We start from the raw sequence: 26,862 nt of genomic DNA on the forward strand, positions 1-26,862 counted from the left end.
GTGTTATTTGTCTGTGTCACTACAATGATATTCTGGGTGACATTGGCACGTAATGGCAGTAGTTTTGCTCCGGTTTGTGGATGTGGGCGTTTTATAATGGGAGGACGCAGGCGTGTGGAAAGAGAGAAGGAAGACACAGGCAAAGTCACACGGAGGTTATTCTAAAAAACAATCTAAACCCATTTCGTAAATACTCACACAGTGGTTGCGAAACACGACGCCGTTTTATTGGATGGTCAAGCCACTAGAAAAATAACTATCTAAAAACTCTGGTGGTTTATTGCCCTATCAGCAGTTGTCAGTGAAATTAGCTAGCGTTAGCTAGCTAGGGAATCTGTTTGAATCTAGTTCCCTGCTGTTCATGTTATGCATAGCCACAAAGCCAGCCATCTCGCACACACCTACATGTTACTGTATGGTGGTAAACAAGAAAGTCTTGCATAGGTGTCCTCCCCCTGATGTCACTGTCCAACAATAGTAGCTCTGCCTGAGTAGTGGCCCTGTTTTGATTATGGTGCCATGAAATTAAATTTACTGATCAGTCTTCTGTTCTCTTCCCCCAATATGTCTCCTTTCAGATGGCTCACCGGCTGCTAGTCCGTAGAATTTGGACCCTCTCAGTAAAAGACCTTCGCTGTCTCCCGGCCCCCACCTCCTCCTTCTCTACCTCCCTGCGTTCCTCCACTACCCCTCTATCCTTCCTTTCCCCCAAACGCACTCTGCCCCGCTCCCTGCCCCACACTTCCCGCAGAGAGGTCTCCTTCAATGTGCAGGACCATGAGGACTTCACAGAGAAAGTCATCAACAGTGAGCTGCCTGTGCTTATTGACTTCCATGCCCAGTGAGTAGCTAATAGATTAATTCACAAATATGTTTCATGAACCCCCAGAGGGGATATTAGGCTCCACTTACAGCATTTACAAACTACCCTCTAAGAGAAGGCAAAGCCCCTAAGAGACAATACATGGAGAAGCATCTATGTCTGCCTGTTGAAATTAGACTGCTGAGATGACAGCAGGAAACATAACTTTTATAGCAGAAATCAAATGATGGTTTACAACCATGCTTGTAAACCTGACCATAGCTTTTTCAACGATGCACCCAACACGTGAATGTATTTATCAATTATATAGATTGACATAATATGCTCAACAGCTTTCCTATTGTAAGACTAAAGCATAACAGTGAACGTTGTGACTGAGTGCATATCATGTGTGATAACACCTTACCCATACTGTATGTGTCTGGCTGCCTGGCTTTACATCTGATGGTGTTTCCATTGGAGGTAGATCATTTTAGGTTACACAACAAGAGGCAATGCCAGGACAGCCACATTGGGTTCATGCTCTTCTACAACATGTCAAACTCATTCACGTAGGGCAGAGTGCCTGCGGGTTTTCGCTCCTCCCTTGGACTTGATGAATGAAGGTCACTGTTTGGTAAGGAACTCCCCTCACCTGGTTGTCTAGGTCTTAATTGAAAGGAAAAACCAAAACCCAGCAGACACTAGGCCCTCCATGGAATGAGTTTGACACCCCTGCTCTAGAAAATTACACACACAGCCTGAATATATACATACACACACACAGTGGCTTGCGAAAGTATTCACCCCCCTTGGCATTTTTCCTATTTTGTTCCCTTACAACGTGGAATTGAAATACGTTTTTGGGGTTCGTATCATTTGATTTACACAACATGTCTACCACTTTGAAGATGCAAAATATTTTTTGTGAAACAAGCAAGAAATAAGACAAAACAGAACTTGAGTATGCATAACTATTCACCCCCCCAAAGTCAATACTTTGTAGAGCCACCTTTTGCAGCAATTACAGTTGCAAGTCTCTTGGGGTATGTGTCTATAAGCTTGACACATCTAGCCACTGGGATTTTTGCCCATTCTTCAAGTCAAAACTGCTCCGGCTCCTTCAAGTTGGATGGGTTCCGCTGGTGTACAGCTATCTTTAAGTCATACCACAGATTCTCAATTGGATTGAGGTCTGGGCTTTGACTAGGCCATTCCAAGACATTTAAATGTTTCCCCTTAAACCACAAGTGTTGCTTTAGCAGTATGCTTAGGGTTATTGTCCTGCTGGAAGGTGAACCTCCGCCCAAGTCTCAAATCTCTGGAAGACCGAAACAGGTTTCCCTCAAGAATTTGCCTGTATTTAGCGCCATCATCATTCCTTCAATTCTGACCAGTTTCACAGTCCCTGCCCACGGAACAACATACCGACAGGATGATGCTGCCACCACGCTTCTCTGTGGGGATGGTGTTCTCGGGGTGATGAGAGGTGTTGGGTTTGCGCCAGACATAGCGTTTTCCTTGATGACCAAAAAGCTCAATTTTAGTCTCATCTAACCAGAGTACCTTCCATATATTTTTGGGGAGTCTCCCACATGCCTTTTGGTGAACACCAAATGTGTTTGCTTATTTTCTTTCTTAAGCAATGGCTTTTCTCTGGCTACTATTCCGTGAAGCCCAGCTCTGTGGAGTGGACGGCTTAAAGCGGTCCTATGGATAGACTCCAATCTCCGCTGTGGAGCTTTGCAGCTCCTTCAGGGTTATCTTAGGCCTTTGATTAATGCCCTCCTTTCCTGGTCCGTGAGTTTTGGTGGGCGGCCCTCTCTTGGCAGGTTTGTTGTGGTGCCATTATTCTTTCCATTTTTAATAATGGATTTAATGGTGCTCTGTGGGAAGTTTTGGATATTTTTTTATAACCCAACCCTGATATGTACTTCTCTACAACTTTGTCCCTGACCTGTTTGGAGAGCTCCTTGGTCTTCATGGTGCCGCTTGCTTGGTGGTGTTGCAGACTCTGGGGCCTTTCAGAACAGGTGTATATATACTGAAATCATGTGATAGATCATGTGACACTTAGATTGCACACAGGTGGACTTTATTTAACTAATTATGTGACTTCTGAAGGTAATTGGTTGCACCAGATTTAGTGGCTTCATAGCAAAGGGGGTGAATATATACAGTTGAAGTCAGAACTCGTTTTTCAACCACTCCACACATTTTTTTGTTAACAAACTATAGTTTTGGCAAGTCGGTTAGGACATCTACTTTGTGCATGACACAAGTAATTTTTCCAACATATATTTACAGACAGATTATTTCACTTATAATTCACTGTATCACAATTCCAGTGGGTCAGAAGTTTACATACACTAAGTTGACTGTGCCTTTAAACAGCTTGGAAAATTCCAGAAAATTATGTCATGGCTTTAGAAGCTTCTGATAGGCTAACTGACAGTCATTTTAGTCAATTGGAGGTGTACCTGTGATGTATTTCAAGGCCTACCTTCAAACGCAGTGCCTCTTTGCTTGACATTATTTGAAAATCAAAAGAAATCAGCCAAGACCTCGGAAAAACAATTCTAGACCTCCACAAGTCTGGTTCATCCTTGGGAGCAATTTCTAAATGCCTGAAGGTACCACGTTCATCTGTACAAACAATAGTACGCAAGTATAAACACCATGGGACCACGCAGCCGTCATACCGCTCAGGAAGGAGACGCATTCTGTCTCCTAGAGATGAATGTACGTTGGTGCAAAAAATGCAAATCAATCCCAGAAAAACAGCAAAGGACCTTGTAAAGATGCTAGAGGAAACGGGTACAAAATTATCTATATCCACAGTAAAACGAGTCCTATATCGACATAACCTGAAAGGCCGCTCAGCAAGGAAGAAGCCACTGCTCTAAAACCACCATTAAAAAGCCAGACTTCTGTTTGCAATTGCACATGGGGGTGAAGATCGGACTTTTTGGAGAAATGTCCTCTGGTCTGATGAAACAAAAACAGAACTGTTTGGCCATAATGACCATCATTATGTTAGCAGGAAAAAGGGGGAGGCTTGCAAGCCGAAGAACAACATCCCAACCGTGAAGCACGGGGGTGGCAGTATCATGTTGTGGGGGTGCTTTGCTGCTGGAAGGACTGGTGCACTTCACAAAATACATGGCATCATGATGAGGGAAAATTATGTGGATATATTGAAGCAACATCTCAAGACATTAGTCAGGAAGTTAAAGCTTGGTCGCAAATGGGTCTTCCAAGTGGACAATGACCCCAAGCATGTTTCCAAAGTTGTGGCAAAATGGCTTAAAACATCTTAGGGACAGACGTTCCGCTAGCGGAACACCTCACCAATATCCAATGGTAGAGCGTGGCGCGAAATACAAATACCTCAAATGCTATAACTTCAATTTCTCAAACATATGACTATTTTACACCATTTTAAAGACAAGACTCTCGTTAATCTAACCACATTGTCCGATTTCAAAAAGGCTTTACAGCGAAAGCAAAACATTAGATTATGTCAGGAGAGTACCCTGCCAAAAATAATCACACAGCCATTTTCAAAGCAAGCATATATGTCACAAAAACCACAGCTAAATGCAGCACTAACCTTTGATGATCTTCATCAGATGACACTCCTAGGACATTATGTTATACAATACATGCATGTTTTGTTCAATCAAGTTCATATTTATATCAAAAATCAGCTTTTTACATTAGCATGTGATGTTCAGAACTAACATACCCACCGCAAACTTCCGGTGAATTTACTAAATTACTCATGATAAACGTTCACAAAAAACATAATTATTTTAAGAATTATAGATACAGAACTCCTTTATGCAATCGCGGTGTCAGATTTTAAAATAGCTTTTCGGCGAAAGCACATTTTGCAATATTCTGAGTAGATGGCTCGGCCATCACAGGCTAGCTAATTTGACACCAACCAAGTTTGGTGCTCACTAAACTCAGAATTACTATAAGAAAAATTGGATTACCTTTGCTGTTCTTCGTCAGAATGCACTCCCAGGACTTCTACTTTAACAACAACATGTTGTTTTGGTTCCAAATAATCCATAGTTATATTCAAATAGTTCCGTTTTGTTCGTGGGTTCAAGTCACTATCCGAAGGGTGACGCGCGAGCGCATTTCGTGACAAAAAAATTCAAAATATTCCATTACCGTACTTCGAAGCATGTCAAACGCTGTTTAAAATCCATTTCTATGCTATTTTTCTCGTACAATAGCGATAATATTCCAACCGGGCGACGTTGTATTCATTCAAAGGCTGAAAGAAAAAAATGGAGTAGTCTCGTGGACGCGCATCTCCAGTGTCACTGTTCCCAGGCTGACCACTAACAAATTATCCTGCTGTTCTTCGCCCAGAGACAGCAGACACCCCATTACACTTTCTGGCGCGTTCTGAGAGCAAATGGAAGCCTTAGAAAATGTCACGTTTCAGCAGAAGGACAACAAATTGTCAGACAGGGCACTTCCTGTATGGAATCTTCTCAGGTCTCTGCCATATGAGTTCTGTTATACTCACAGACACCATTCAAACAGTTTTAGAAACTTTAGAGTGTTTTCTATCCAAATCTACTAATTATATGCATATTTTAGTTTCTGGGCAGGAGTAGTAACCAGATTAATTCGGGTACGTTTTTCTATCCGGCCGTGAAAATACTGCCCCCTATCCCAAACAGGTTAAGGACAACAAAGTTAAGGTATTGGAATGGCCATCACAAAGCCCTGACCTCAATCCCATAGAAAATTTGTGGGCAGAACTGAGAAAGCGTGTGCGAGCAAGGAGGCCTACAAAGGCCTACAAACGTGACTCAGTTACACCAGCTCTGTCAAGAGGAATGGGCCAAAATTCACCCAACTTATTGTGGGAAGCATGTGGAAGGCTGACTGAAACATTTGACCCAAGTTAAACAATTTAAAGGCAATGCTACCAAATACTAATTGAGTGTATGTAAACTTCTGACCCACTGGGAATGTGAAGAAAGAAATAAAAGCTGGAATAAATCATTCTCTCTACTATTATTCTGACATTTCACATTCTTAAAATAAAGTGGTGATCGTAACTGACCTAAGACATGGAATTTTTACTAGGATTAAATGTCAGGAATTGTGAAAAACTGAGTTTAAATGTATTTGGGTAAGGTGTATGCAAACTTCCCACTTCAACTGTATACACGCACCACTTTTCTGTTTTTATTTATTTTTTACATTTTTTTTAAAATTAAAATAATTACTTGTTAACTTCACAAATTTGGACTATTTTGTATGTCCACTACATTAAATCCAAATAAAAAGTTTTGCAATGCAACAAAATAAGGAAAATGCCAAGGGGGTGAATACTTTTGCAAGGCATTGTATATACAGTCAACATGATACACATGACCTTGATATGCATAGTGGTCAGTGTTGACCTGGGTTTATGTTTTTGCCAACTTGTTGACATTGTCTTGCTAGGCAACAATTTAATGTTATTGTCAGGTTCTATTCTGTACTCACAGATATATATTTTGTGGAGACTTTGAAATTTCATGAATACCTTCAGTATTATTAGTTCTAACCAGACATCCCATGTTTGTTCTATAAAGGTGGTGTGGTCCCTGCAAGATACTGGGGCCAAGATTAGAGAAAGCTGTCGCCAAACAGAAAGGCAAAGTTGCCATGGCAAAGGTCGACATAGACGATCACACAGACTTGGCCATTGAATATGGGGTAAGTGGAAGCTGTTGACATTATTGATTGATATTGCAAATGTTAGTAAGAAAATGTTACCTTCTTTCCTCCCTTCCTTGAAGTAACTCCTGATCTAAAATGGTGGGATTTGTGAAAGCAGGGATTCCACTACATAGTTTACAGCAACCCAGTCATATCAGATCAGGGATTACTAGAAGGAAGGAAGGATGAATTTTGTTCTGGAACAGTGCCTTTGACTGATATCATTGTGGTTACTGACCTCTACTTCTCTCTACAGGTATCGGCGGTCCCCACGGTAATCGCCATGCGAGGAGGCGACGTCATCGACCAGTTTGTGGGAATCAAAGATGATGAGGCGCTGGACTCGTTTGTCAGCAAGCTCGTTGGACAATGAACATGTCAATCACATCCCTGTGATTCAACCCCTTATGACCCCATTGTTGCCTGGCCTGGTCCTCAGCGCTACACGGCCATGTTGAACCTGTTAAAACAACTAACAACCCACCCACCACCTGACCACAATCCCACCTGACCACAATCCCACCTGACCACAATCCCACCTGACCACAATCCCACCTGACAAACAGGCACACGCTCACACCCATCCCTAAACTCTCTGCTTTGTATTATTCTGTCTGTCTATTGTCTAGTGATGGGTGTGTGCTTGTGTGAACTTCAATTCCATATATTGCTCCCATCTTGCAGCGGTTTCCTCCCTCTATCAACCTGTAATATAATGGCCCCACCCTGTGGAAACTAGTAGAGCAGCCTGAGCCAGTGTGTACCAGTTTACTACAATAGATTGTTAAGGATGGGCGACTACACTGCTGTACAGGGACAAGTCGTTTAGTATTAAGTGGGGAGGGACGTTAACAGGAAATGTGATATTGGTGAATGAACTGTGATGTCTCTCTTTGCAGTTCCTTCTTTAGTCCACTCGAGGGCGGCCTTCCCCTAGCATTGTAGGCTGCACGGTCATTTTCCACCATTATGCCTAATGTGAGAGTGGAATGTGTCTGTATGGATGTATCTGTGTATGAGTTTCTCAGTCTGTACCAGTCTGTCTCTTGGTTTTGACTGAGAAATTAGAGATAAGCGGGAAACACATATGGATATATGGGTTCGATTTAGATTTTATTTCAATAAACTATGTAATATGACCAAGAGAATAAATAAAGGATATTAAAGGTTTTCTATATTTGGAGTGTGAATTGGTTTGTGGTCTGCTATTACATGCGGTAAAGGACTAAGAATCATGAGGAAGTGGTTTCATAGTAATATTGGAGGACTTTAGACCTGTATATGACTTCTTTAGCTGTAAAATAATATTTTTTATAACTTTATTTTATTTTCAGTGGTATGTAAATTATGAAGTTTACGTCTAATCAGTTGTGGTAATATTTCAGCCATGTGATTCCCATGTTAACTATGTGGGCAGTCTAGTTAGGGGAGTGGTGATAGAATGTTGACTAAGGATGATGGTGTGATGTTTGTTTACCTGGGAGGCAGGGATGTTTTCTGTCACAGATTAATTGACATTTCTTTCTAGTAGAATGGGTGTGATGTTCTCACCATTACTGACAAACTTCTGTATGGACCTAATGAGCTGGAATAGTCTTCTGTCTGTTTATTAAGCTACCTTGCCACATTCTTTTCCTTCTCATTCAATTATTTATTTTTATTTAACTAGGCAAGTCAGTTAAGAACAAATTCTTATTTACAATGACGGCCTATTTATCCCTCATTCAGTTTCTCCTCTTTTCCATTTCATGTCTCTCCATCCTCCTGTATTTTCAGTTTTATCCTTTAATTCAGTTTCTATTTAATCAGTCTCTCTTTGTTTCTCACTCTTTACTTGTTTCACCCCCCTCTCATCAGTGTAACAGTGTGGAAGCCTGAAGCACGTCCCCCCGCGTCCACGGCTTCACACCAGTCCTCTCCCCTACACCCTAACTCACCAAGCTGTCTAGGTAGGCACCTGGGCTCTGACTCCCCGTCTCCAGTTATCATTCCGTCTCACATGACGACACACAGGTCATTCCCACACTGCGTGCCTCACGATCACAGCGTGTTATTACAGAATCACCGCTGACATCGTCATGGCACAGGCTTCCAAGCTACTTATTTGCTACCCTTAAACGGAGTACATTCTACAGGTCCCGTCTGTAGTTTTAATTACCTTGGATTAGATCATTGTTACACAAATAACGGCCCCCCAAGAAATTGACTGAGTGTCAAGCTGTTCAGTAGCCAGTTATAAAGGATATAAACATCCAGGGATTTTCAAAGAGGAATTCCATAGGTATTACAAAAACAGGTGTGAGTAAGCAGGTACGGTTGGAGTAGCTAATGGTCTCGATCTATAATCCAGACTGCTGTTGTACTCAATGAAAGACATTTCTGTTTGGACGCTATCACATAGTTCAAATGGCTGGAAAAGTAGTTCAGCAGTCCCTTTTGTTAATGATCTATTTTGAATGAGTCCTCCCTCTCCCTTCATGTTCTCTCTTTTCCCCCTCCCTTTCTTTCTCTGTGTTCAGTGTCTTGACTACTGTGCTGATGATAGGTATAGACTTATACAGGCGTACTTGTTGATTCCCCTTCTTTAAAGGACCATTTACATTTACGTCATTTAGCAGACGCTCTTATCCAGAGCGACTTACAAATTGGTGCATTCACCTTATGATATCCAGTGGAACAACCACTGTTCAATAGTACATCTATATCTTTTTTTTTGTGGGAGGGGGGAGGTGGTGGGTTAGAAGGATTACTTTATCCTATCCCAGGTATTCCTTAAAGAGGTGGGGTTTCAGGTGTCTCCGGAAGGTGGTGATTGACTCCGCTGTCCTGGCGTCGTGAGGGAGCTTGTTCCACCATTGGGGTGCCAGAGCAGCGAACAGTTTTGACTGGGCTGAGCGGGAACTGTGCTTCCTCAGAGGTAGGGGGGCCAGCAGGCCAGAGGTGGATGAACGCAGTGCCCTTGTTTGGGTGTAGGGACTGATCAGAGCCTGAAGGTACGGAGGTGCCGTTCCCCTCACAGCTCCGTAGGCAAGCACCATGGTCTTGTAGCAGATGCGAGCTTCAACTGCAAGCCAGTGGAGTGTGCGGAGGAGCAGGGTGACGTGAGAGAACTTGGGAAGGTTGAACACCAGACAGGCTGCGGCATTCTGGATGAGTTGTAGGGGTTTAATGGCACAGGCAGGGAGCCCCGCCAACAGCGAGTTGCAGTAATCCAGACGGGAGATGACAAGTGCCTGGATTAGGACCTGCGCCGCTTCCTGTGTAAGGCAGGGTCGTACTCTGGGAATGTTGTAGAGCATGAACCTACAGGATCGGGTCACCACCTTGATGTTAGCGGAGAACGACAGGGTGTTGTGCAGGGTCACGCCAAGGCTCTTAGCACTCTGGGAGGAGGACACGATGGAGTTGTCAACCGTGATGGCGAGATCATGAAACGGGCAGTCCTTCCCCGGGAGGAAGAGCAGCTCCGTCTTGCCGAGGTTCAGCTTGAGGTGGTGATCCGTCATCCACACTGATATGTCTGCCAGACATGCAGAGATGCGATTAGCCACCTGGTTATCAGAAGGGGGAAAGGAGAAGCTTAATTGTGTGTCGTCTGCGTAGCAATGATAGGAGAGACCATGTGAGGATATGACAGAGGCAAGTGACTTGGTGTATAGCGAGAATAGGAGAGGGCCTAGAACTGAGCCCTGAGGAACACCAGTGGTGAGAGCACGTGGTGCGGAGACGGATTCTCGCCACGCCACCTGGTAGGAGCAACCTGTCAGGTAGGACGCAATCCAAGAGTGAGCCGCGCCGGAGATGCCCAACTCGGAGAGGGTGGAGAGAAGGATCTGATGGTTCACAGTATCAAAGGCAGCAGATAGGTCTAGAAGGATGAGAGCAGAGGAGAGAGAGTTAGCTTTAGCAGTGCGGAGAGCCTCCGTGACACAGAGAAGAGCAGTCTCAGTTGAATGACCAGTCTTGAAACCTGACTGATTTGGATCAAGAAGGTCATTCTGAGAGAGATAGCAAGAGAGCTGGCCAAGGACGGCACGCTCAAGAGATTTGGAGAGAAAAGAAAGAAGGGATACTGGTCTGTAGTTGTTGAGATCGGAGGGATCGAGTGTATGTTTTTTGAGAAGGGGTGCAACTCTCGCTCTCTTGAAGACGGAAGGGACGTAGCCAGCGGTCAAGGATGAGTTGATGAGCGAGGTGAGGTAAGGGAGAAGGTCTCCGGAAATGGTCTGGAGAAGAGAGGAGGGGATAGGGTCAAGCGGGCAGGTTGTTGGGTGGCTGGCCGTCACAAGTCGCAAGATTTCATCTGGAGAGAGAGGGGAGAAAGAGGTCAAAGCATAGGGTAGGGCAATGTGAGCAGGACCAGCCGTGTCGTTTGACTTAACAAACGAGGATTGGATGTCGTCAACCTTCTTTTCAAAATGGTTGACGAAGTCATCCGCAGAGAGGGAGGAGGGGGGAGGGGGAGGAGGATTCAGGAGGGAGGAGAAGGAGGCAAAGAGCTTCCTAGGGTTAGAGGCAGATGCTTAGAATTTAGAGTGGAAGAAAGTGGCTTTAGCAGCAGAAACAGAGGAAGCAGAGTCAGCATTATTTCCTGATAGTGGCTGGTTGATAATACAATCTATACAGGTCCTTCTAATCAGCAGGTTTGCAATAGGTGGGAGTTTCTGACATGGTTATGCAGTAAATGAGTTAATAGTGTCACAGGCGTCGAAATGAGTAGACCAAGGCGCAGCGTGTATAGTGCTCATTTTTTTACTTTTAATGAAGACACTTGAACCAAAACAATAAAACGACCGACAACAGTTCCGTAAGGTACACACTGACAAAACGGAAAACAACTACCCACAAAACCCAAAGGAAAAACAGGCTGCCTAAGTATGGCTTCCAATCAGAGACAACGCTAGACACCTGCCTCTGATTGGAAACCATACCCGGCGAAAACATAGAAGTAGAAATCTAGAAAAGCCCCACATATAAACAGAAAACCCAAAACCACCCAAAACAACTACCTGTCACGCCCTGACCACTCTACTATGGAAAATGACCTCTTACAAGGGTCAGGACCTGACAAATAGACTAATAACAAAGAGTTCCAAAGAGAGTTCTAATGAAAATCTATTACAGTAAGGTACTTAATTGTTACCCTGAAATTATTTGCTATTGATATAAAACGGCTGCATTGGGCCTTTACCTACTCTTTGTCTGACTTATGCTGCGTTTGTAACCAAGTGGGAAGTGAGAATCTACCACATATGTCTGGGAAAAATCCACTTTAACGCCCCTTCAACTGGTAATCACTAGTGGGAACTCGTCTATCATCCTGAGCTCCCACATGCTGACTTCTGACAACAACTACTAAAGAAATGACCTCGTTAACAGCATTTTCGGCAGATAAATGCAATAACAAAACATTATTTCTAAAAAGCAATCTATCAATAGGGTTTTTGAACTCTATCATTTCTTTACAAGCATTATAGCTGTACTTTTAGTTTATGGTTTATGCAGCTTGTTGGTCATTAGTCAATCAGTGTTTCTCAACAAGTTCAAAGCACATGAATACATCCAACTTATATTTACGACTTCACAACTGGTAAATTCCCACCTCCCACTTGTTTATGAATGCGACATTAGTCATAGGAACGAGGTGAAGAGATGACGGAATGCTGGAAAGGTTCATGAGTAGTGTAACCCTACACCTCTTCCGCCAAAAACAATAGACCACACCTCCATCCTCGCTCCCGCTGTCTCTCTCTCTCTCTCAACCACTCTGTTACCATATAAGGCAAAAAAGACTGGTGAAGCCAGTCACTGTTGAACAAATGGGCTGAGAAGGGAGAGTTGCAGAATTCCTCTGCCATCTCTCTCTGCTTTTCTCATACTCTAAAACTTGTAATGTTTGTTGTGTGATAATTTGACTGGCCCTGCCTGTGCCACATAGTCAAAATGCCTTTGGAATGTGTGTGTAGGTGATGCTGTAACAACAGCCATACCTGGCACAGCCCAAGAGTATTCTGTGTTTATAGTAAATACTTAGCTCTATTTATATTTCAAGCAGATATCACCCTCCAGCTTGTTGAATGTCCGTTCTGTTCCAGACAAATATAAATTGACCATACACAAAGCAGACACTGTTTCTCGCTCCCATCTTTTCCTCATCATGTACATTTATTTTATATTTAACCTTCATTTAACTAGGCAAGTCAGTTAAGAACATTTTCTTATTTACAATGACGGCCTAGGAACAGTGGGTTGACTGCCTTGTTCAGGGGCAGAACGACAGATTTTTACCTTGTCAGCTCGAGGATTCAATCTAGCAACTTTTCGGTTACTGGCCCAACGCTCTAACCACTAGGCTACCTGCCACCCCAATGAGCAATGTATACTTTTTATACATACAGTATACATTATCTGAACTTATATTTTGGCTATGAGAGTTGATTACAGCTGAGTGGGAAAGAGAATATGAAAGAAAAGCAGGAGCCCCCCCTTTTCCCTTTTCTCTACATTCCAGAATTTTGTGAGTCAACATGGGTCTGTCTTATCACCCCTTCCTGTGTACTGATTACTGGGGGAGGGAAGAAGCGAGGGATGCTGAAAAGGACAAAAGAAGGAATAAATTGCCATGTGTTCTACTACTATAATTTCATGACAGCATATTTGGCATGCTGGAGCTGTTTTTAATTACTTTGCGGTTGTGTTTGGACATTGCCCATCAGGGATGCTCTATGCCATTTAAGGACACACAAAAATACTTTCACACAGCCATACTCTGTCATGTCAAGACAAGCTGGCTAAATTTAAGTGAGTTGCGTAAATAGTCTTGACAGGGGGGTTGACATTATTGGTGAATGGTGTAAAACAACAGCAAGGTGCTGGATGTTGACAATGTGTTTCTACAGATAGCCGTTAGGCTCATATTCAAGCGTGTTGTATGCTTAATATGTGTCACACCATGTTTAGATAAGGTTTTTATCTGGAATTAACAGGATACAGCACTCCAATCACTTACAGGTCTGACACACATGCACGCTGGCCCATACACATTACTCTCACATATGAATGCACACACATGAATTCACAGGAGCTATTGGTGTGTAAATGAGCTCAATGAACTCATACCAGCCTGTTCACATTGTGCGAGTCAATGGGTCCCTTTCTTTCAGAGCAGATGATGTGACTTTACACACCCAGAATTACAGACACACCCGGTTGCTATTACAACTGCAGGAGAAAGAGAGAGAGACTGTCATAGCAAGGGAGAAGGGACTGAGTGAGGTCAGCGTGTCTCCATATTTGGTTATCTACTCTTAGTTATAGGCTTTTCTTCTGTTTTAATCCCTCGTTGCTACCGTCTGGGCCCAAATCAGTTTGTTGTGTCCTGTCACTCCTGTTGTGACAATGATTGAGCGGAGTATGATGTACAACTCAGATTAGGTCTGGATGGGCGGCTGCACATATCTTTCCCAAATCCCTTCCTTTCTGCTCCCTCAGCATCTGGTACTGCTCAGAGGTGACCCTTGACCCCTGGGCTAAATTCTTTGTATTTCCCAACCAGGCCTGACTGAGCGATGTATTGATTTTTACAACTACATGGCATGTTCGTCAGGGTTGTCGTGTGCTATATGTGATGCACAGTTGCTAAATATGCAGGAACGAGCACAGACACATTCCACACCTGCTGACACATTGAACAGTATAAAGTTGAACATTGAACATATTTCTCTGCTTGTTAACAGACATTATACCTTCATTGGCTCATACTTTTAGATAGTTTTAGGCTATAACCCAGGGTCCTGAGTTTTTGCTGATCATATTGTGTGGTCTGGAAAAACTCCTTTCCCTAATAATCATTATGTCATCCTATGGTTATGATAAAGCTGTTTACCCAGACTGCCTCTGTTAAGTGCACATGAGAAATAGGTTGTGTATGTCAATATGTTGATGTCACCTGTGTCGAGGATGTTTTGACCAATGTTGGTTGTGTTAACCCTTGTTTATCCGATGAGGTCACAACATCATCTGTTTCACATTCAGGTCCTTTTGAACGCATACAGAGCCGGCGTCACCCTTAGGAGAGAGTGAAGATGAGAACGAGTGAGGTCAGGAGTGCAAAGTATTAAATTACCTCATTCTTCCTCTTTCATCTTTATTCTATCCCTTTTCTCCTTGTTCCACCATACTCATTTTCACCTGGGCATTTCTTCAATGTATTTCCTTTGCCACGTTTCCTTTTTCCTTTGCAAAGGGTATTGTCTCCCTGCTGTTGGTGGCCTGTATACTGGTCCAATGCCATTGTTTTGTCAGACTGTCTCACCTTCTCCATATCTCAGGGGAACACAATGGAATGAGCAGGTAGATGTGGTACTGAACCACTCTCTATGTACTTACGCTCTCTACCCTCTTAGCATCCATCAGCTCATATCATCCCCTCTTTCTTTTTCATCCTTCATAGTCTCATTCTTTACTTCTGCTACTCTACCCCCAATTCCAGCCCTTCCCCCATCACTTAACCATGAAGATGATATTGTTGTCTTATGTTTTCCAGTATTGTTATTTTAAGGTTCCTTTCCAGGCAAACTTGTCCAGAGATCTGGATGTGCTGAGGCTGTGCAGCCTTAGTACACACACACACACACACACACACACAGAGCAGTGCTCTACTTGGGAGTGAATCTGCTTCTCTCCACTTTTTCAGCCTGCTGTCCATAGTACATCTCTTGGCTTCCAGTGGGGGCTAAGCTTGCCCTTCTCACTACAGCCATAGTTTTAGCAATCTCAGCTACTGTATCTAGACTCCTCTCAGTAAGCAAAATTACAATGAAAATAAGTATTTTCCAGACGTTGACATCACATTCATTTCAAGTGCTGAATGGAAGGTTAGAAGACGTATATTCCAGATGTCAAAAATAAACATTTTCCGGACGTTGAAATCAGGTGCATCTTAGGTGTTGAATGAAAGTAAAAAACGTGACTTTTCCAGTACATGTTTTCTAAAATGTGAAAACATGTCATTTACAGACATTGAAAATACTTACTTTTCGATCATTGATTCTATGGCCAGATTTCAACTGCTATAGATTCTCAATTAAGTAAGCAATAAAACACATTCATTTTTTCACACCTCTAAATGGAAAAGAAGAGCAAAGTGAAGATTGCAACTAAATATTATTATATTATCACATGCACTTATGTTAGCGTTTTCAAAAGCTTTAAAACTGACACCATGACATGCTGACCACACCGCTCGTTGCAAAATAAATGTACACATAAATGTTATTCAATCGTTGCACCCACACTGCTTGCGGAGTGTCTGCGTAGCCAGGCACTAAAATAGAAATTGGTTCTATTTGTGACGCTCCACGTGCTGCAAGTCCGGCCTCTCCCATCTCCACATTGGTTTTTAGGAGCATATACCCATGTGCCATATCCTCGTTGTTTTTTAGACGCATATACCCACGTGGGTGATTGAAAGATTAACTGAGGTCCGCAGTCCAGTCAGTTGAAGTAATGCACTGTAAATTGCCAACCGTCATATAAAGTCCAAAGAAGAAAAATAAACCTGAAGGAAGGAGAGATGATGAGATACAAATTCGGTTTACCGTTTTATCTGTGGATTAATTGTTGGAGTAGTGGATCTTGTGCATTTCAGGTAAAATAACAACCCAATGTTTATATCCCATGATAAATTAGCTAGCAACAGCAAGCTAGCTAGCTAAATTGCCAGAGATGTTTAATCAAATTTTATTGGTCACATACACATGGTTAGCAGATGTTATTGCGAGTGTAGCAAAATGCTTACGCTTTTAGATCCAACAGTGCAGCATTATCTAACAGGTAACATCTAACAATTCCACAACAAAACCTAATGTTTTTAATCCTGTCCACAAATTAATATAATTGGTTCAGAGTTTGTTTTGATATTTCAACCTGCAAGGCCTGATCGCTTCGGGTGTGGGTGAACAAAGTCAACATGCACACAGTTTGTTCAACTACAATAATATTCTGTGTAAAGGTTACAGAGTTTTTTCTTGCTATGACTGTGATATGTTGTTGTTTATCTACCTTAGTTGAATGCACTGACTTTAAGTCACTCTGGATAAGAGTGTCTGCTGAATGACTAAAATGTAAATGTAACAACATACTTGCAAAGCATGTTGGGTATTATTCTAATGAGCTCCGCCCCCAAACAAGTACAAATGTGGTCGGTGTGGATCAGATCCAAATCTGAACGAATCACAGACGTCTAGGTTATGTTTCACAGGTTTGAACATCACAGTACTGTATGGCAAAGTTTAGTACAGTAGAACACAGAAGAGTACAGTACAGTACAGTACAATACAGTACTGTATGGTACAGGACAGTAGAGTTTTATTCAGTAGAGTACAGTACAGTAGAGTTGAATTCATTAGAGTAGAGTGCAGTGGAGTACAGTATAGTTTAATTCAGTAGAGTACAGTAGAGTTTAATTTAGTACAGTAGAGTATAGTACAGTAGCATACACTACAGTACAGTAGAGTTTAATTCAGAGTACAGTACTGATTTGTTCAGTAGAGTAGTGTACATTAGAGTAAAGAAGGATAAAATACAGTACACTATACTTTACTTGTCTTTACTGTATTGTGTAATGTAATATACTTTACACTGCTGTGCTCTACTGTACTGTGCTGTACTGTGCTGTCCAAACTTGTGAAACATAGATGCCGATGATTGGTTCAGATTCGGTCTGGTACGGGATGGACCAAATCTGAACCAAGTATAGACAATCTGAACATCTATGTTTGGGCCAAATATAGGCCGGTCGGGACCGGATGTCCGTGGACGTTAAAATGAAGGCCGGCCTAGGTCAAGTCTGAACCAAACATAGACGTCAATGTTTGGCCCAAATCAAGGCCTGTACGGACGTCTGTGGACGTTGAAATATAGGACCATGAACCAAATATACACTGAGTGTATATGACACAGTGAATCTAGGTGAAAGCTATGATCCCTTATTGATGTCACTTGTCAAATCCACTTCAATCAGTGTAGATGAAGGGGAGGAGACAGGTTAAAGAATACTTTTTAAGCCTCGAGACAATGGAGACATGGATTGTGTATGTGTGCCATTCAGAGGGTGAATGGGCAAGACAAAATATTTAAGTGCCTTTGAACAGGGTATGGTAATAGGTACCAGGTGCACCGGTTTGTGTTAAGTACTGCAACGCTGGTGTTTTTTTTACGCTCAACAGTTTCCTGTATTTATCAAGAATGGTCAACCACACAAAGGATGTCCAGCCAACTTGACACAACTGTGGGAAGCATTGGAGTCAACATGGGCCAGCATCCCTGTGGAACCATTTTGACACCATGTAGAGTCCATGCCCCAACGAATTGAGGCTGTTCTGAGGGGAAAAGGGGGTGCAACTCAATATTAGGAAGGTGTTCCTAATGTGTTATACACTAGGTGTAGACGTCTATGATTGGTTCAGATAGACTTGATACACAGGGAAGTGCCTATTGTCAAAAATCTATGTCCGTAGACATTGAAATCCAGGTCATTCTGGACCACACCAAAAAAAGACAGAAAAAGACGTCCAAAAGACGACCCCTGACGGTAAATGCTTAGTGGGCTTTTGCACCTCAACAGGAAAGCACTTGTGTTTGTTGAATCTACCTTCCTTCTTTCAGTTGTTATTGTTTTTTTTGTATGTTTTTATATTTCCTGGAAGATTCTTGATCATTCAGCAACACACAACTGACAGCTTTCTATGATATCAGCATCATACATTGTTTTTGTTTGACAATAGACACTTCCCTGTGGACCAGGTCTACCTGTCAATAAACTGAAACATAGCAATTCACACAATCACACAATAAGTTATTTGTATAACCGGTGTGAAATTGCTAGCTAGTTAGCGGTGGTGCGCGCTAATAGCGTTTAAATCGGTGATGTCACTCGCTCTGAGACCTTGAAGTAGTTGTTCACCTTGCTCTGCAAGGGCCGCGGCTTTTGTCGAGCAATGGGTAACGATGCTTCGTGGGAGGCAGTTGTTGATGTGTGCAGAGGGTCCCTGGAGAGAGGAGAGGGACGGAAGCAATACTGTTATATTTGCACAGGTCAAGTTTCTGTCACGTGGATTGCTATTGACCAATTTCATGCAAATTACATTTTTTCTTAGGGTGGAAAAATAATCTGAATTGTTGTTTGTCTATTTGGTGTGTATTTTTATATGCACATACACCTACATTTATTATGCCACAGTGGGGTTTTAGTTTCAGTATGTTTCTGTCCCTAAATATCACTATTATTAGTGCAGTGATGGTAATACTATCACTAACTGAAAATGTGTTCTCAGTTAACTTACCTGTCAAAATAAAGGTAAATGGATAAAGAGTAAAACAGTTTGTGTAGTGGTAGATTCCTTGACATGAACCTTGGTAGGTTTGCTCTAAACAGTGTCTGTGTGCTTCAAAGCAGACAGTCTAGCCCCAGTCTAATGACACACGGGGATAACCTGGATGATGTAGCCCATCCTGAATGGACTGGTACTTATATGGTCATAAAAATCCTTACAGTGCACATACCTCCTTCATTAAACACCACCTTATCTGTGCCCCCCTTCTCCTCCCCTCAACTATTTCATGTTCAAGATTTTTTTTTGCCCAGTGGCAGTAATTTCTCCACTTGGAAACGCCCCTTCAATAACATTATTGGCCCAGACGGTAAGGATTATTATAACATTGGCTGGGAGAAGCCAGGAGGGCGGAGACATAACATATAGGCCCCTCCTCCTCTGGACCGCACCCCGACTGACAACGCAAAGAGCGAATTTAACTAGCTAGTGGAAGAGAGAAGGAAAAAGAAAAAAAGAGTGAGGGAGAGCAAGAGAGGGAAGAAGAGAACACTATAATTTGATCCGAGTTCTTTGCGAGGCTGCTGTCGACTGAAAAGGAGTTTGTTTCGCGGCGACACGGAGACAGACTCAGCCACCGGTTGTAGCTAGCCAACCCCAAAAGCTTCTGCATCTCAACAGCAGGTAATAGTCCAGCTAGCTAGATATCTATTCTAGCTACATTCTCATTTCCTTCAGCCTTGGCTCTTCACATGCTTGTGTCTAGCGGTGAGCAAGTGTACCTAACCAGGAAGGACGAGAACTGCAACTTCATCACCTCACTGGGTGGGACCTCATAACCCAGATGTTTATTTATTTTATTTTATTTCACATTTATTGAATTATTGTTAACTTTTCAACGTCCAACTGTATCAACTTTTGTTTACATAGTTGATACAATTTCAGGTGGAAAGTAGTTTCATTTTAACAGGCACTGTGTCAAAGCAAGATTATATCAGCGACTAAAGAAGCAATGGCGAGAAAAGACGTAGCAAGTCATGTATGCTAACTTGCTAACTACAGGAAGTGATTCGCATGAATGAGTTGTAGAAAGGGAGGGAATGAAAAGTAACTCAAAATAATGGAACGCATCAACTATGAGCACGGTCCTGTTAGAACCCTTTTGAAGTGTCTATTTCATCGTGGATTAACATGTTGTATAGTTTATGTCTCGCTGTGTGATCAGCCGCCGGGCAAGCAGACAAGTTTGTAGGCTAACGTACCCCGGGAGTGTTGTTGCACACCATTACGTCACTCTATAATTGAATCGCTGTGTACGTCCACGCTTCCTGTTCTTCGATTGATCAATTTAGGTCTACGTCATTGAATTAGCATTTCTCATGTATTTCATCCTACACTTCAATGAACCCATTATGCGTGAAATGGCAATGTAGCCAGTCGTGTACAGTTAATGTATTACTTAAATCATCATAACTCAGAAAATGTAATCTTTCTTGACCTAAGTAATTGAACTAAATTAGACTAGATTCACTTTACTCGGTAGGCCTATTGAACCTTGTTACACGACCAGACATTATATATGCAATGACACCAGTCTAAGTGCTTTGTCAGTAATTTGGGTTTGGTCAGTGTTTTGTGTTGTGAAGTTATAGATTGCTGCAATACTTTGATTCTGATTATTTCGACCTCGGGGACTTTGCCTGGCTACCCAAACTCGTTGCTCCGGCCAAACGCAATGCCACGCCCACTGACATTAGTTTCTGCTCCACAATGGGTCTGGATCTGAGTACCTCCCCAACGCAGAGGGTAGCATTCTAGAAATCAGAGTCCCCAACAAGGGGATGTTCCGGTTTTCAGGGCAAATGGAAAGCGTCTGTGATGCCACTTCCACTTTTGGACGTTAACAATGTGACTCCATCTTAACTCCTCCACATTTATCGGATTGGTTGAACATTACAGAAGAGAACCTTCCCCAAGTTGTCTTTTTTCTTCTCGTCAAGACCAGTATGTAGGGCATCTAGTTTCAGGAGTTTCTTTTACGCCTGCTAGTTAGGTTGTTAGAACACAAACCCATTCTGATTGGTCCCAGAAACCAATGGTTTGGACCAGAACACAAGTTGGTAAAGCAGCATCTTGGAAGTGTCATTGGCTTTGATAGTCTGATTGGCTTGAGATGATGCAATCACTGGTCACCTTAATTTTGACGTCACCACAAACGACTTCAACGTTGGCAGTCTCAAGCTGAAGTGTAGCGAAATATAGAGCAGAGGAAGAATTCAGTGTGAGTCGTCAGGCAATCCGGGACTCACAAATGACGCATGGTTCTCCAGTGAGCTTGGGCAATTCTCCTGATATAGGAACATGGCTCAGTCTAGGCCTGTGCAAAAGTCTGTTCCTACTGCACTGAGTGAATGTCTGCCTTACAGATATAGCCACATTTGAATATCATGCCCTTTAATTCAAACTTGTTATTTCAAGTGAAACACAGGCCTATGTCTTAGATCAGGGTTTCTGTCTTTTGAAGGGAACAGTATGCAGTCAAGTTCATGACTTTCTTGCATACATCCTTGGTCTCTCTCTGTTGGTGTCTTTCTATTTCAATAGCGCAGGGTGTTGGTTCCTAGTCAGAATAACATAATTTCCTGTTTGTGCTTTCACTGCACTGAACTGTGAATCAAACCCCTGGCAACATCTGAAACGAATCCTCTGGATTTCAACACTTGCTCATTGGAAAGGCATTCACCATTATTATTAGATATAAACTGATTAGTCTAACTTGTCGTGATCTTCTTACATTTTACTGACTGTGTTTCAATGATTCCCTACTAGAATGTATCCAATTCATGACCAGTGGGTCGACCACATTTGAACAATATGTAGTTTAGCCTAAAAATCTGCTTAACCTCTCTAGGGGGTGTGGGACGGTAGCGTCCCACCTGGCCAACATCCAGTGAAATTGCAGAGTGCCAAATTCAAAAACAGAAATACTCATTATAAAAATTCATTAGACATACAAGTGTTATACATCAGTTTAAAGAATCCAACCATTACATTACATTTGTCATTTAGCAGACGCTCTTATCCAGAGCGACTTACAGTAGTGAATGCATACATTTCATTAAAAAAAATTCCCCCGTACTGGTCCCCCGTGGGAATCGAAACCACAACCCTGGCGTTGCAAACACCATGCTCTACCAACTGAGCCACACGGGACGGTGTAAGATTTCAAAAAGGCTTTACAGCGAAAGCATGCCATGCGATTATCTGAGAACAGCGCCCAGCAGACAAATCATTAGTTACCAGCCAAGTAGAGGAGTTACACAAGTCAGAAATGGCGATAAAATGTATCACCTACCTTTGATCTTCATATGGTTGCTCTCACAAGACTCCCATTTACTCAATAAATGTTCATTTTGTTCAATAAAGTCCCTCTTTATATCCAAAAACCTCCGTCGTGTTTGGGTTTTGTTCAGTAATCCACAGGCTCAAAGGCAAACAAAGTCCGAAAAGTATCAGTAAAGTTCATAGAAACATCTCAAACGATGTTTATAATCAATCCTCAGGTTGTTTTTAGTCATAATAATCAATAATATTTCAACTGGACAAAAGCTTCGTCAATATAAAAGGAAAACAAGAAAGCCACGCTCTCGGTCGCGCACATGAAAAACCTCTGGGACACTGCAGTGTCCACTCATTCAGAGTGGTCTTACTCCCTAATTTTTCAGAATACAAGCCTGAAACTATTTCTAAAGACTGACATCTAGTGGAAGCCATAGGAAGTGCAATTTGAGTCCTAAGTCAATGGAATCTGTACAGGCAGTCAATGGAAAACTACAAACATAAATCCATCCAGGAAGTGGGATTTTTTTTCTCTCAGGTTTTCGCCTGCCATATCATTTCTGTTATACTCACAGACATTATTTGAACAGTTTTGGAAACTTTAGTGTTTTCTATCCAAATCTGCCAATTATATGCATATCCTAGCTTCTGGGCCTGAGCAACAGGCAGTTAACTTTGGGCACGCTTTTCATCCGGAGGTGAAAATAGAGCCCCCTACCCTAATTAATTTAAAAACATACAGGACAAATTAAAATGCCTGTTAATGGTGAAACTGTCATGTCAGATTGGGATATTAACAAAGTTCCTGTAAATGAGTTTCTTTCTACATCCGACGTCATTGCATGCGTGATGCAACAGCAGAATATGTACTGCAACTTTTTTTAACTACACTGCTCGACGCACCTCACCTCTGTTACTCCACAAAACGATAACGACGGTGCTGGGGCGGACAGTGGCGCTGTTTCCCCTGATACGGATTCCATCTTTAAACTAGGGCTGGGAGTTGCCAGGGACCTCACAATATTTCCATGATACTTGGGTGCCGATACGATATGTTTTGCGTTCCTCACAATTGTATATGTATTACGATTCGGTACTGTGATTAAAAAAATATATGTATTTTTGGGGGGGGGGATTTGACGTTCCAAACATATTGCTCACCATATGTATGCTGCCGAGATACAAGCAAGCGCATGAGAAATACATAATGGAAGAGTCCTATAAACAAATTGGCTCCCTTTTTTTAATAAGATGGAGAACAAGCTATGGAGGAAAAATACTGGATTTTTCAAATCAAATTCAAGTACATTCCTTTCCAATCACCATTTTAAAGAACAGGTTTGATATCATGGATTCTTAGTAATGCAGACATCAAACACAGGATATTACGTGTGCATTCGTATTTGCTCTCTGATTCAGGCTTGAGTCATATTTTACTGTGGCTGGCTTGCCAGTCAATCTCTCAAACTTTTATTTTACTGCCATTACTCTCGCTAACAACTATTATTTATATGTAATAAACTCATTCCTTAGTTCAGTCTGGCTTTAACAATATGCTTTGAATTGGGTCAATCGGATTGGTCGACTTGGCAGGGACACCCAATGTATCAGCTAAAAAGGCCTAGTGCAAATCCCACTACTAAGTGTATTCTACTGTTTGCTTGCTTGTTTCTTTCCTTCCTCCTACTCCATTCTGCCAATTTCTCCATACCTCCTATTTGGGGCCCCCTTCCCATCCTCCCTCTCACAGCGCACACCTGTAGGGTTCCACTGAATGCAACAATAGCAGGAAATGACTCATCTATGGCTGGGGTTCCAAACAAACAAGGCTTGTTCTCACTTCTCTAGACTTAACCGTGGAAACACTGATTGCTGCTTGGTTTATGATACATGCTAGGCCTATGCTGGGTGGAGGGAGAGTTGTCCTTTTTCATTTATAGTGAACAAAAATAAAGCAACATGGAAAAATTTAAGATTTTGCTGAGTTACAGTTCATATAAGGAAATCAGTCAACTGAAATAAATGAATTAGGCCCTAATCTATGGATTTCATATGACTGGGAGACTGATATGCATCGGTTGGTCACAGATGCCTTAAAAAAAAAAAAAAAAGTAGGGGCATGGATCAGAACCAGTCAGTATCTGGTGTGACTACAATTTGCCTCATGCACCTTGACACATCTCCTTCGCATAGGATTGATCAGGCTGTTGATTGTGGGATGTTGTCCCCGCTCCTCTTCAATGGCTGTGTGAAGTTGCTGGATATTGGCAGAACTGGAACATGCTGTCGTATACATCGATCCAGAGCATCCCAAACATGCTCAATGGGTGACATGTCTGAGTATGCAGGCCATTTTTCAGCTTCCAGGAATTGTGTACAGATCCTTGCGACATGGGGCCGTGCATTATCATGGTGAAACATTAGATGACGGCGGCAGATGAATGGCACAACAAGTGGCCTCAGGATCTCGTGTCGGTGCATTCAAATTACCATTGATAAAATGCAATTGTGTTCATTGTTCGTTGCTTATGCCTGCCCATACCATAACCCCACCACCACCATCTGTTCACAATGTTGACATCAGCAAGCCGCTCACCCACACTATGCCATACATGGTCTGCGGTTGGGATGCCAGTTGGACATACTGCAAAAATTCTCTAAAATGATGTTGGAGGCAGCTTATGGTAGAGAAATGAACGTTCAATTCTCTGGCAACATTTCTGGTGGACATTCCTGCAGTCAGCATGCCAATTCCACACTCCCTCAACTTGAGACATCTGTGGCATTGTGTCGTGTGACAATTGGACATTATAGTGTTTTTATTGTCCCCGACACAAGCTGCACCTGTGTAATGATCATGCTGTTTAACTAGCTTCTTGAATGCCACACCTGTCAGGTGGATTGTCTTGCCAAAGGAGAAATGCTCACTAAGAGGGATGTAGCCAAATTTCAGTAGCTTTTTGTGCGTCTGGAACACTTCTGCAAACTTTTTTATTTCAGCTCATGAAACATGACTAAAACTTTATATATTGCGGTTATATTTTTATTCAATGTAACTAATGGAGAGAAGCAGATTACTAGTTAGGTAGAGGTCTTTTACGCCATGTGGGTGGTGAAAAGCTACCTTGCTTGTCAGAAAATAGACTTTGTTCCATGTTGGGTGTGATCTGCGCACCTGATGTATTTGGTTTTGTAGGCGTGTGTGTCAGACTGGCTATTGCCCAACGCAGTCAACTTGAGCACTCAAACAGTTTCACGCTGAACTTTGAAACGCTCTCTGCACGGGGATGTCCCTCTGACTGCCACTCCATATTTAATTTCTCTGTCAACTAAAATACAGGTCAGGTTCCATATGCCACACTAGTTTGAATACAGCACATGTTCAACTGGCTGTGAGTGCTTTTTGTTTGACTGGTGAAAAGCCTCCATAAACGCTAAACACCATTTGTTGTTTTCATGTAGCCTAGACTGTAGTGATTTCAAAGGGAGTGCTCTTATACTGTAGATAAGACTTCTAGTCAGGGATAAGGAGAGATCGGAGTTAGACTACACCATCCCCTCCCTTTTGTCTGCTAAGTGGAAAAAAATGAGAAGACCTGTTCAGTGTTCATGGTCAGGTGAAAGATGTTTTATGCCCTGAGTTGGGTTTAGAAAGACATGTTTATTTATGTGACCGAGGAAGCAGGTATGTATGACTCCCTCCAGAATTCTTTCACAACCGGTAAAAGGCTTATGTAACCATTATCTAATATCAATGCGCTTTCACTTGTTCAGCAAGCGGGTGCAAATTTAAAAAGCCAACCATGTCCAATATTGCTGTCAAAATGACCAAAGAAATATGAGCCATCAAATCATTATACGTGTATGTGCAAGACTGACACCTACTGGCTGTCAACTAGTACAGTTCATATAATAATTAAAGGAAATGTCTATTAGATCTAAACTGGACAGTTCAAATCAGTTATTCACTTTATGGTGCTGCTAGACTAACAGGTTGCTTAGAGTTCCAGTTTATGTGCATCTCTAGCGAGGAATGTGGATAAGTGTTTGTCATGGAGTGTGGTTAGTTTCCAGGACTTCATTTACTGCAGTCTGCAGAGGACCGAGAACTTTTAGTTTCAACGGTGTCTCTGCAAGAATTCACACAACAAAGTTCCACAAATGGCAAAATAGTTTTCCCTCTTTGTCATTTCCTCTCTCTCCTTGGCTCCCCCTCCCTCCCCCGTTTTAGGTGTCTGAGTCCATCATGAACTTGGAGTGTGTGTCTATCTCTCCTGGCCTCGTCTGGCGGTCACATGCTCTCCCTCAGGGTGTCAGACAGTGGTGAGGACTAGAAGAGCCAGAGGTAAGGTCAGAGGGCAGGAGAGGGAGCGATAGGCCGTTGAAGTTTAACATGCTTAAGACTGACCATGCTAGACTGGACCCAACAAGAGACCATCTGATGACTAGAGTAGGGACGGACAGGGTAGGATGTGATATGAGGGGGATGTATTAATGGGTCTATTAATATTCCAGTCAATGGAGCCATATACCATGGCCAGTTGGCCACAGCTGTTTATCAGCTTTATAATGTGGCTGGTGGGATACAAGGCTTATTGTACATGGTCAGGCTTTAAATGTAGCCTTTGGTCTCCGACTGACGAGATGGAG

General features: G+C 42.4%; 2 protein-coding genes across 3 annotated transcripts in view; both read left to right on the plus strand.

Annotated features, from left to right (window-relative positions):
- Window positions 1-10: 10 nt before the first annotated feature.
- Window positions 11-7,724, plus strand: LOC115201431 (thioredoxin, mitochondrial). Its single transcript, XM_029765046.1, has 4 exons — window positions 11-155; window positions 579-841; window positions 6,415-6,538; window positions 6,798-7,724. Exons 1-4 carry the CDS (start codon window positions 81-83, stop codon window positions 6,912-6,914), a joined length of 579 nt encoding a protein of 192 aa, XP_029620906.1. The 5' UTR covers window positions 11-80; the 3' UTR covers window positions 6,915-7,724.
- An 11,546-nt stretch (window positions 7,725-19,270) lies between these two features.
- Window positions 19,271-26,862, plus strand: part of LOC115201436 (myosin-9) — a 33,169-nt gene continuing 25,577 nt past the window's right edge. For both annotated transcript variants that reach the window (XM_029765057.1, XM_029765074.1), the window contains exon 1: window positions 19,271-19,557. The gene's annotated coding sequence lies outside the window, so the exon portion shown is untranslated. The remainder of the gene's footprint in view (window positions 19,558-26,862) is intronic.

Source organism: Salmo trutta, chromosome 1 (assembly GCF_901001165.1).
Source record: "Salmo trutta chromosome 1, fSalTru1.1, whole genome shotgun sequence".
Classification (NCBI taxonomy): domain Eukaryota; kingdom Metazoa; phylum Chordata; class Actinopteri; order Salmoniformes; family Salmonidae; genus Salmo; species Salmo trutta.